A 12,856-nucleotide genomic window follows, 5' to 3' on the forward strand; every position below is an offset into this window, starting at 1 on the left:
CACTCTACATGTGCACATCATGTGTACATATACCCTTCAGAATATATGCAGCTCAACCACTGACAGCAAATCTTTTCATGCCTCCTGCCAAATTTACTTGTGAAGGCACTGTGTAGCTCTGCCATATTTAAAATTTACAGTAATAGTTTGACATAACAGATTTATACTTTCATACAAATGTGAGTCTGGAGTATATCTAATCAAATAAATATCTTTGTAGACTCCTGTGTTACAGAGTATGTGGAATCCCCCTTTTTTGCATGAATAGCAAACCCTTCATACCCAGAAGCAAGAGGGTGCAACAGCATAGCTGTGCTCTGATAAGGTGTAGGGGACCTACCAGACAGGAAGGGAAATTAAATCCTGAGGATGAAGGAAAAATATCAACTTATTATTTTTTTCACATAAGTTGGGTTATGTCCATTTGTAGGCTAGAAATGTATGAAGCAGAACAGTGGGAAATGCCACATTGGTAAGTGAGAATCCCATCCTGTATGACAGATCTGCTGCTGATGTTCTTGCCTCTTATACTAGTACTTTGATCCACAAATAATTCCGTTGGCTTCAGTGAGAACCAGGCACAAATACTGTGTTGGATGTCTTCTGTACCTTTCTGCATCTTTAGGCATCTTTAAAAATCTAGCCCTAAATTACTACTCAGCATGAGTAAGTCTAGAATAGTCTCAATCTCCAAAAGTCAAATATTCTATTATGCAGCAAACACATAAGATGTTGATGCAGCACAAACAACTCCATTTCACACTATCTTCAAATACAGTTTTTCTGAAATAGTCTTTATAATCAGCAAATAAAGACCCAAAATTAGAAACAGGAATGTCCATTGGAATTAAAGAAGTTCAACTTGCTACACAACATTTAACTAAAACAGGTTCAAGTGTTGGTTAAAAACAAGTATTAGTGCTCAAGTAATACTTGCAATTGTTAATTAAAACCACAAAGTACTAAATTAGTTTTTTTTAATAAGCTAGTGGAAATGTGAAACAACCAATCAAAACCACAGCAACCTGAAGGGACAGTTGATTAATACCTGCTCTGCTCCAGCAAAAGCATGGTAGAAGCAGGACACATATGTCATGATAGCTCTCTCATCGGGTTTGGGAGTGTTCACAATATCTACAAGAGGTGGGGAGAAATGAAAACAGAACAAAAAAAAAAAAAGAATCGAGGAGTAGAAAACAGGATGAATAAATAAAAGCACAACATAGTGTCATTCTGATTGTTTTCTTGTCCATAGCTCTGTACTCTAGAAACTCTACAAAGCTGTAATAAATTTACTGTTAGATTGATGAGTGCTGACAGAATAAAATGTACAGTAGAAATTCAACATAAGCTCTTACAAAGAGGTGGAATTTTTTTAATAAGCTTGATCCTGCAGTATTGTCATGGGGGAGTGACCTTAATTTTACTAGGACTATCTGCTTAAGAACTGGCACACATATGTCTGGTGACTTAGAATGTGGGGTTTTTTTGACTAAGACACAGGAAAGACAGACTACATTTTGATCCGGGGAGATGTTCTCTGGAGGTTGCATGTGGATTAGTTATAACCTTAGCATTATATATCTGTATTCTTTATATTACTAATACCTGAATTATGTCCAACTCTGAACTGCCTTGCTTTTTAAAATTTTCCTTCTTTTCATTAGGACATGATTCCAGAGGTCTTCTGACATGTCTGTGTATATTTCTGTGTCTATTTTGCATAGTAGCAATGTTTTATGTTGCTGATTGTACTTACCATTAAGCATTTAACATTTTAAAAACAATCCTGAAAGCATAAGAGAAGGGTTTATTTTCTGAGCATCTGTTATGATGATTTTGACATCTGTAGCAGGAATAATATCCAGCAGGGAGAAAAAAAGATGGCATTCTGCTATTGAAATTGTTTTTTCACTATGAGCTTATTTTCATCTTGCATTTTTAAAGGTGCTTCAAATGAATGCACACAAGTTCAATTAAAGAGAATAATGTCCTCTATCCCATTCAGTAACCAGCTGTCAAAAACCTACTGGATATTATTAGTAAATATACAGAAAGATGAGACAGGAAGGTTTGTTTCTATGGAACAAATGGATAGACTACTACTGGCTCTACTGAGACAGTGGCTCACAGAGAAAATCAGGCAACAGGAAATGAGCTCAGCTCTAAGACGCTGTCCTAGTAACTAATGACGAAAAGATCAGAAGAGGAAAAACTGCTGAAAGAAACAAGACAGAAGGTGAAGGATGAGATCTGATCCATCTTCTACAATCTCACCTTCTGAGCACCAGCAAATGCATGGTAGTAACAGGAAACATAAGTCATAATGGCTCTTTCATCAGGTCTGGCAGTGTTTACTACATCTGTGTAGAGAGAAGAGGGTTAACTGCTCAGAAATTCTCACAATGTACTTCCATCAGATTATGCTGATGATGCCACCTCAGTGCTGTAAGGATTCAAAATAAATACACCATTATTCAGGTTGCATCGGTTTACTGATATCAGTGCAAACCTACCTAAGCTTTAGGAATCAGTAAATGGAAAAGATGTAACTCTCCCTGAAATGGCAAAACATCTGAAGGCTGAGACTGTACAGAAGGGTATTGCTACCTTCTGGTTTGTGGAAACTTCCAAGCAGATGGCATGGCTGGCAGACCTACTGGGTTCAGCTTCACTGTCGCTCCAAAGCAACTTCATCTAAATCACTAGATTTATTCCAGAGTTAAACACAGCCACTGACAGTCACAAAATAGGAGTGCATACAGTGTATATTAGCACAGGGTCCCCATGACTGACAGGGTATTGACACATATTGGAAACCTGTAGAACTCCTGCAGTCCAGAAATACATTTTGTGCTAAGTAAAGCTTGGATAGTAACAGTTTTGCAATCCCTGCACCAGTCTGTCTTTTTAGTTAATAGCATAAATCACAGGAGAGTTTGGCTTGGCTGGCTGATAGCTTTGTCCCTATTATAGCAGGAAAGAGTAAAAGTATAGAGGGGGTGCAATCAAGGTATGGGTACATTGGTAAAAACGGACCTTTTCAATGCTTAACAGAGAAAGGCAGAAAAAGGTGTTTTTACACCAATTACGGCTGAGTAATGAATGATGCTAGTGCAAGCTGCAAGGATTTCTGCCAATGTAAGGAGTGGGAAGAAACTGGTGTGAAAAGACCCAGGAATGAGGTGACAATTTCTAATATTAACAGTGAGATTTCTAAGTTCAGGACCAATGTATTTACTGATTTTGCCTCTACTTCACATAGTTGTGAACAAAACTTTGCAAAGTTTCCACTGAAAACACAGTGGAAGTAAAGAGAGTAAAAAGTGACGGTGAATACTTAGAGGGTGTTAGAAGAAGCATGATTTCATTTGCCCCTCCCCTGCCAAGAAGGAGAATAGTAAGATAAGGGCTAGAACGTGCAGAAAATCTGTTGAGGAAAAAAAAAGGTTTCTTACATTGTATGTGTAGAGAAAAAAATGAGGAAAGGAGAATGATAGTAGGAGCTGTTCAATGGTTAGGAGGTAGCACTTCTCTTTATTCCTTGCACAGTATTTCAGAGTAAAATAATTAAGTGGTGCTTGAAAGGGGAATTACAATTCAAAAGATGAAAACAATTCATTTTGAAGCATGAAGGTGAAACCAAGAAACCTCTTCAATGAAGAGGTTACAACCTGGATTTTCCAAATCATCCTGTATTGGCCTAACTTTCCTTGTCCAAAGACTTCAAGAGGAGCAGATGCAGTCAGTTTGAGTTCTCTGGATAATTCCTGTGTTATCACTGCTCTACTGACAAGCCACCAGAGCAGAGTCTGCATACTTGGAGAAGAATGCTTTGAACTAGTGTAGGCAAATTCCAGTATTTTGGCACCATTTTTTGCCTGGAGTACAAAAGCTCGGCTATCTTGAAGAAATTCAGGAAACTTTAATAAATATTTCCTTGTTATTTGTCAACAAACTCTAAAGATTATTGCAGAAACCAAACATGAAACTATTTGTTAAAACTATCACTGCAAAGGTTTACAATTAAAATAAACAAAAAAACCGCTTCCCTCAACCTAGCTCTCTTTCATAGGAGGCATGTTGTTAGTATATTTTGCAAGTTCTGTACTTCTATTTCTATTTCTGGCCCTCTCACTTAAACATTTAAAAAAGTGAATATGCTTTAAGCTGCTAACAGTTGTATTTCCCTTTATTAGACTTAGATTTTTATTTCTTAAAGGCAAGGATTATCTTTTGATCCTGCATTTTACCTCAGTTATCACAGTGGGGCCATGTGCTGAGGTTAGGGTCCAAAGTACTATAATAAATACAAACAATAAAAAACCCATAAGGAATGAAGCAACAAGTGAGTGAAATTATCCAATACATGGGGAACAAGAAGGAAAACATTGTTTGAAAACAAAGCAGGTTGCTCCGTATGATTCATGTGGAAGGAATGTTGAAAATTTGCTAGATACAAAACAAAAGTTTTATTGTCTCCTGCTTGTAACGCAAACTTCAGTAAGATATGACTCTCACCTTCTGCATCCAACATCTTAGGGATATCCAAATGCTTTTCAGCAATTTCCATGGCAAGGTTGATATTTCCTATGGGGTCATCCTGCAGTAAAGAAGAAAATACAACTAGTCAAAGACAGAAGTTTTTCCTTGAAACAAGACTACAGTAGGTAGACTAAAACTTATTCTGTTGTTCCAAACTGTAAACTGGAGTCACAACTATTGTTCTTCAAAAAGCCAAGTCTAGGTATATGAACTTTTGGTCTATCTACTGCTATACTTTAAAAAGAAAACATTAATAAGCTATTATGTACCACTAAGACTCTGCTGCAAATATATTCTGGAGGGGAATGTAGATAACGTATGCAGTGTACACTCACAATTCTGAGCTAATTCTGAATGAAGTACAGCAGTAATACATACAGTCAAGGCCGCTGGTCCAGTAGGCTATACTAGACTGTTCATCACAAAGTTAGTCTTGCATGTTTTATACCTACTATACGTTATATTACAGTGATATGAATTCTGCTGGGTTCTCTGTTGGTCAGGTGCGTGCATGAGAAGAAGCAAGCAGAGACAGAAGAACAGTTCTGAAGGAGCAAAACTTCCCAGTTTTGGCTTGGACAGACAAATTTGTAACACCTCTATAAATTGAATTTTAGAGCTGTGGAAATTCAAGAACTTCCTCAGGCTTTGAGATTTTGATTTTGTTTTTTGAAGGAAAGAGAAAGGAAGAAGTGAGCACAGTTCAGATAAACAGCACACATTTCATGTCTTACACTACAGACAGCTATTGCTGACAACGGAAGAGCGTGTCAGATTAGGGCTGCTCTTAAGGCAGCCTTCCCGTATCAGCCTGGAGACAAAACACCCTATGTGAAATGGCAGTTCATGCCATTAATGCTATTATTATTTTCACATATTCACAAACTGCTAAATGATCATAGCCACTCTGAACAATGCCAATGTCTACAGAGAGAGGTTGGGAAAATAGGACACAGAAGAGCAAAGTTAGAGATGCTGGAGGGGACTGAAAAAATGTTAACGGGTTTTCTGTAGGGAATTTCCAGGGCTTCCATTTGAATATAAACACTGCCTCTAAAGGGATCTAGTCTTAAGCATGCTTCTTTTGTTACTTTGAAATAAACTTAGTAAGATTACTTACTATGGAATCACAGCAATTATTTAAGTTTCATAGAAGTCTGTTCCTCATGCAAATACATATGCCAGGTATCATAAGTAGTAAAGCCCATGACATGTCTTTCTATAAACATATCATACTAGAGAGCCTTTCCTTTAAAAGTTGCACGTTCAATAAAATGTGTTATGAAGAACAGTTTACATTTTGAAACCTAACAGTTTGGGTATAATAGAATACAAAGTCTCTAACCTTAAGTTCTCACTCTATCATCATTTAGCAGTTTTGTGTATCATTGACATTAAGAGAAACTTAAAATGTGGACAATGTTTAAAAACCTTGGACTTATTTTTGCTATTACACAAGACACCATGTGTAATACAACATTTACTAAATGTGTATACAAAAACTGTTACTGAAATTAAATGGGACAAAAATACACTAAATCTAAGTGAGATCTATTGACTAGGTTAAAACACTTTGCTTATGGATGAGTGATGAGCACCTCCTATTTGTGTGCTTGGTACTAAGTTCATGAGTAAATAGTGCTCTACTGTAAAGGATTTGTTTAAAATCACAGCAACTTCTGAATAATTGGAGATCTCCATCACCCATCCTTTTAAACAAAACTACAAGCCACAGTAACTAAAAATCTCTGCTACAGCTAAAGAAATACCTCATCTAACTTGTCATAGTCAAGAAGATCAGGCCTGTGTCTATGGATAAGGGCGTTGAAAGCAAGGCCATCTTTCCAGCTACAAGTTCACACAAAACACGTTGGTGAGAAAAGGAAAGGACAGCATGCAGGAGATAAGAAACCAAGAAACAAGACACCAAGACAGCTGTTAATGTAACCAAAATGAGCAGTCAATCAAACACAGCCAGGCCAGAAAAGCAAGATCTATTTTAGGATTTTTCTGCATGTGCTTTATGTGCCACAGCTCAGCCTCAGTTTGAAACCTGACCTGTTCTTATTTTGGAAACCTCTAAGAGGGAAATAGTAATGCTGAAGCAGATCTGCTTATGTTCTATTCCCTTTCTCAGCACTTATATATAGGATGGTTATACTGTGAAGTTCTTTAGTACTGTGTACCACTTTTCAAAGCACAAACTCAATCAAACTAACTTCTGTTTGTGCCATGCTTAAGCACATGTACACAGAGACAGGTAGCTTAGTCATTCCATGAGTCTGTTTATCTGTAGGAAAGGTTGTATATAGAATTAGAGAACAAGCTGGGGTTGATGGCTAATATTTTGCCCTTTGGTTCAGATCTGCAGTTGTCTTAACTGCCTAAATTAAAATGTTATGTATTCAGGAATAAATTCATTTAATTTTCATCACTGCACACCTTGGGGACCCCAGCATAAATTTAACATATATATAAAGCAGACTAAGTTTTCAAGTAATTTCATTTCATTCATTTATCTTTTCCCTCATCAAAGGCATTCTGATAACAGTTGATTCCACTAGGAAAATCAATTTGTAATGGAAGGGCATGGAATGGAAAATATAGTCTGTGATTTACCAGTCTCTCTCATCAATGAAAAGTTGCACTCAACAAATTAAAACCATGATTAAGTTTTGTGTTTTACTGGTGTTTACATGAGACCTCAAGATGCATTCATTCCAGAGAGCAGAAAATGCTATGTATGTATTGAAAGCTAACATGAAACGACAACATTCTACTTTCTTTCTAGGTTTTATTCTTCAGTAATGATACCCAGAAATTCTGACATTATTACTTGCTCCTCATTCCTCCCTCTCAAACCAAAGTGGCTGATATCTTTTAGAAAACATGCATTTTGCCATGAGTAGCACACTGTAATAAAATAGTTTTGTAATCCTCTTGAGGTACTACCTAAGGAAGTTAGGATATCAGTTTTGTTTCCACTTGTCTGAAAGTATAGGTAGAAGTATAATCTAAGAATTGGTGAATATTTTCTATGTAAGACTAGTAACTTATTGCGTACTCCTGATTACCAAGGGTAGTGTTTGTTCTAAGGAATCTTGGGATTAATCATCATCTCATTGTTTACTGCTCTGCAATCTACAGTCATTTACACCAGATACAAACCAGGATAGACTGTACAATACTATCAGTGGTGAATGGAGAATTCCAGTGTATTTGATTTAACATCCATATTGGGCAGCGTAAAAGACTTCATCAACTGCCTGGCAGCCGAGGACCAGATTATTTACAATTAAATGCTGAAGTCATTGTAATGGGAAGGAAAGAAGGACACAGGACGGTCATGAGGTCCTTTCCTCCATGTCACTGTTTTTTTTTGGAGGGAGCTTAGAAAGCCAGTCAGAATTAGTATGCACTCCTCAGCTTGTCTTTTAGAAAACATGCTAAGCAAACCAGAAGTGAGCCAAATCACTGCAGGACAGCATGCTGTACCACCCAGACTGATGACCTTATTTAGCTTGGAGTAGTCAATAAGATCAGGTCGGTGTCTGTGGATAAGTGCACATAATCCAAGGCCATCTTTCCAGCTTTACAACAAAAAATAGAATGGAAAAAAATTAGTTAATAAAGTCACGGCATTTTACAGTTTGATCCTTGCTCAAGGCTTAAAATCAAGCAGGAACTCTCCTGTCAAATCCTGACACTTATGTTCTGTCACCTCTCATCCCTCTGAGCTTTTCTGTTACTATACTCTTTTTCCTGTAGTATATATCTTACTTTACAGTCCATACACACTTAAGGACTCCATAATACTTTCGAGGCAGTGTACATTATGTGCAACAGCCCTGATTTCAATTGCTTAATTTGTGCAGTGTTTCAGGATAGCTCAGAGTACACATTCACCAATGAAAGTGCATAATCTCCTATTACATTTACAGCATGTTTGTGAAAAAATAAAAGGAGAGCAAACCTGCAATTACTTGAATTTGCTGAAGCAATTGGCTTTTTCTGTGTCAGTTATTTCAGACAATTTTAATGGCACAACCATGTTGTGCTCATAGAAGTAAGAAGTCATAAATCAGCTTAGTTTATTTAAAACACTTCACACACACGACAGCTTCGATCTGAGCTCTTACACTTCAGTGTGACTTCAGGGCCGCTGCCTTTCAAGGCAAGAACAGGCAATGAACGGAGCTACAAGTAACATCTATTTGGAAAGATTATGAGAAGTTCCTTTCAGCCAGAAGAAATTATTCTGAAAGATACTTTATGTAAACACTTTATGCAATCACTGAGACTGTGAGTTTGAGATCTTATCCTGTGCAGTAATTGTGTGATACTAAACATTTTAAGACTGTTAGAATCCCTGTCGCTGAGATGTCTGGGTAGATCCTTCAAATAACAGAACCATCTCCAATAAAAATGTAATACAATTAAGCAGAATATACATTATACATTGTATAATATAAAATCATCCAGAAGGTAAAATTGAATCAAAATGAGCACCAAACTAACAAAAAGGTTTTTTCCAAAAGGTATAGACTAAAATGGTCTGGACAGCCCATTGTAAAGTAGTTCTGTAAGAGCTGATCAACCCAAACATTAATCAAGGTACTTCCATTCAAGATGTTTTCCCCATACCATGTATCAGACCAGCATTTGTATGTATACACACTAAGATTCTGACACTGTAACTTACAGTATACCCTGCATCCATATAAAGCTCTACTGAAATATACCTCTATATATTCAAGGAAAATAACATGTAACAAATTTCAGATCTCTTAAAGGCAATACAGGGACTGTAAATTAAACAAATTCTTTTTATCTGTGGATGCACGTGTGAACCGTATCTTCTCTATCACTACATGTGCTTTAGGTGCTGCACATTAAGAATGAATTCAAAACACCAAACCACTGTAATACAGAGCTCTTGTTGTAAGTACTATAAGGGTTTCAGGGAATGCAAGATCACATGGTTAAACAGTGCAAATGGCAAGTCATGTAGTTTAATGAGGTGGGTCACTGGCAGAGCTACAGGAACTAGCCCAGTGAAATCCCCAAACCAGGCAGCCTGCATATGGCCTGGAACTCCCTTTCTAGCCCTTAATGAAAACACAGAACCACAAGGCTGGAGCTTCACTAAATTTTCCAACTTAGGTAATGATCCTGATTCTGAAAACAAATGTGTTTAAAGTGCTGCTGTTGTGTACTGAGTGCATTTTTGTCTCCTTATTTATAGTTACGTTACAAAATAATAAAGACTGATTCACCATAATGAGATATTTGCATGCTCAACACATTGGTATTTTTGCCAAGAACAATCTATACCTACAGTGGCTCTCATTTGAAAGCAGTCATTTGCAAGTCACTATGCTGCAGTACTCAGATATTCCCATATACCAAGGACCTCTAATAATGTAATATGGTCATTCTGTATGTAGTAGGGATTTTTTTCTTTTAAATAGTAACTACGGAAGCCATGGTAAATAATGCCAAAGGCTAACCAAAATAAAACTCTGAAGACAGAGCATAAGAATTTGAAAAAAGTCTAGTTAACAGCGAAGAGTGAAATTCTCCTGTCAAATATATATCTACACAACAGTGGGAAAATTTGACCTAAAATATTTTAGACTGCTTCTACCCCTTGAAATAATGGAAGTTTACCTAAGATGGAAGTTCTGAATGTTCACATTTCTGTAAGGAGCAGTTTTTCTTTGACACCACAGCAGCAGCCCTTCTTTGGCAGAGGTCTCTGTAAAAGACACCAGGGAGTAAAAAAAGGAAAAATGTAAAAAGTGCTCAAGTAATTAATTTCTTGTCATCTTAAAAGTGGTCAGCCACCTGAAACTGGTTAGCATAAGCCAACATTTAATCCTAAAAGATACTAATACAAATGGACTAATGGGGCTCCATTAGGACACAGAGGTCAGCTCAACTGGAACAACTCAGTCTGCACAATAATTCTGGGATATTAGAAGTTTAAGAAATTATATTGGTTGGACAGCAGCATGTATATTTGGAGAAAAATACCCAATACAAATATAATAGAGCTAGACATAAAAGATAGTGTTGGTGCCTACATGAAATATGCTTGTAGTCTCAGTCCATTTGCTTACAGGGAGGTGTAAGTGCTGAATACCTTCACTATCTGAACCCTATGGGCACCTGAATGCGTAAGTAAAGGACAGAAAAGATCAAATAGACTATTAGGTCCACATTTAATGTCCTACAAATTATGGGCAGGACAGCATGCAGAGCTTGAATTGACTCTACTTTTGTTGAAAATTGAGATTAGTTTCTAGAATTCTAGACTTTTCACAGCATAGACTTGATTTAAAGAGTATTGTAACTACAACATGCTTTTTGGAGCCAGTTACCAAGTAAACGTTAAGAAAAAAAATTCTGAAGCAGTGGGGGGAAAAAAAGTGATAGAAAGACGAGGGATATGATCAGATAATATTTGCAAAGAACGTGAGAAATGGACAGGACTAAAAAAGTATGTTGGAAATAGGACCACCATACAGGGTACAGCATAGTTTCAGGTCACCAAAGCTCAGAAATACAGGCATGTTTCTATGTCTATAACTGAGAGACATGCCCAGAACTTCCGCATTTAGAAAGCTGGCTCAAGGTCTCTGTCAGGATAAGGAGAGTAATTACTTTTTCCCTCCAGAAATCGATTTTGTCACCAGGTAGGGAACTTGCAGTATCATTTTCTGTGAAAAAATAATTCATTTTTAAAACACTCATCTCACTTGTTCACAATTCATATAAAAATGTCTTTAAACAAATTTCCTAATTATTTAACATAGTTGCATTGCTATTACCTTCCACTGAAATATCCTGAATAGCAAAGCGAAGGATGATAGTCCAGATCATGCCCAGCGTCATTTTCACATTGCCATCAACAATTTCTAAGGTGAAAAAAGAGATAGTAGTAGTATTTAGAATGTGTTTTCCATTTTCTCTTATTTTAATCATATATTTCTATAAATAATATACTGTATCTAATAAATTCATTATATTTCTACCATAATTCTTTATCTACACAGAGTTCATCTGGATTCATTTTTCAACAAACTCATGCTTGTGCTACCCTGGTAGTAGGACTGAAGATTACTGAGGTTAAGGTCACTTCAGCTGTTCCGTGCTAAAAGGCTTCTCTCCAGGTAGTTGTAACTGTCTCAAATCTTTACCTTTTAGGCTGACTTTTTCAGAGAGAGCCTGAAGGGAAATACTTATTTAAAGTTTGAACAATATCAGCCTTACTGTCTTCAAATACAAAGGAACTGAAAAAAATATGGTCTTACCCCAAATTTTAAGAAACTACAGGATATTAACAGTATTATTTTTTAATAAAATGGTACTCAGAAATTCCCCTATACTATTTAGACCTTTTTGAGAATTTTACCTATAGTGCCAGCACAGACTAGATATGAAGAACAGCTCAAGAGACACAGCACCTCCTGAGACTAAGCTACATAGCTTCCTGCCAAGCAGTTCAGAATATCTTACAGCTCTGATGCCTATGCACATTTATGTACCTTTAATATAAAATGGGATTTTTTACCTCTGGGGTTTCAATGTGTTTCAAGACTGCATGAGTCTACCTACAACACAGGGCACTAGGAAGGTGCTTTCTCCAACCCTTCTCACACATAAATGGGAGTCCCTTCCACAAGCCAAGCCAGAATCCAGTGCTCCTACATTGTAATATGAACAGTGATACCACTTAAAATTCTCAACACCAAAAAATGTACTGCCAGACCACTTAAGTGTGGTGATAATCATAAATCAATCTGAAAAGTATGGCGAGAGACTCAGAAGAACACAGTGAGACTATAAGGAGGGTCCAGCACTGGAAGGGGAGAAGGTGGGACAATGAGAGAGGGGAACTGCAGACTGCCTTTCCAGTCACCTCACACCAAAAGAGCAGTGGAGCAGGGAAGGCACCAGCTGCTCCCCTACTTGAAAGTCACCTCCAGCCTTCCTCAAAAAGTGAAGCAGCTGTGGCTGCCTGGGGGCCCACTGGTGTTCTGGGGAAGGAGCAGGAGGAACTTGCAGCAGGAAGAATTTCCTCAATTTAACATCAAATGCCAATAGAGGTGCCAGCAGAAAATGCAGTTGCTCTGCTACTTAAAAGTTGCCTGAATCCAGGGGCAACTTTTACAGAACAAAGCAGCTGACAGCTCCGAGACTTGAGATACTTGTTAAATTGTAGTAGTATGTAACACAAGCTGTCATTTGAACCTATGGAATTAACAAATGTGGTAGGAGATATGTCACCCATCACTAGTTGTCATGG

The 12,856-nt window shown here is 37.3% G+C and overlaps 1 protein-coding gene across 6 annotated transcripts in view; it reads right to left on the minus strand.

Moving 5' to 3' along the window:
- Positions 1 to 12,856, minus strand: part of ACTN2 (actinin alpha 2) — a 70,694-nt gene that overhangs the window by 25,835 nt on the left and 32,003 nt on the right. For 3 of the 6 annotated variants that reach the window (XM_050893225.1, XM_050893226.1, XM_050893223.1), the window contains exons 4-8: positions 11,379 to 11,465; positions 10,216 to 10,303; positions 8,057 to 8,135; positions 4,522 to 4,603; positions 2,278 to 2,363 (exon numbers count right to left, since the gene is read on the minus strand). In XM_050893225.1, the coding sequence (XP_050749182.1) occupies positions 2,278 to 2,363; positions 4,522 to 4,603; positions 8,057 to 8,135; positions 10,216 to 10,303; positions 11,379 to 11,465 (422 nt within the window). Of the gene's footprint in view, positions 1 to 1,048; positions 1,135 to 2,277; positions 2,364 to 4,521; positions 4,604 to 6,314; positions 6,394 to 8,056; positions 8,136 to 10,215; positions 10,304 to 11,378; positions 11,466 to 12,856 lie in introns of all 6 variants that reach the window. The other 3 variants (XM_050893227.1, XM_050893228.1, XM_050893224.1) reach the window with 2 other exon arrangements.

This window comes from Gymnogyps californianus, chromosome 3 (assembly GCF_018139145.2).
Source record: "Gymnogyps californianus isolate 813 chromosome 3, ASM1813914v2, whole genome shotgun sequence".
In the NCBI taxonomy this organism is placed as follows: domain Eukaryota; kingdom Metazoa; phylum Chordata; class Aves; order Accipitriformes; family Cathartidae; genus Gymnogyps; species Gymnogyps californianus.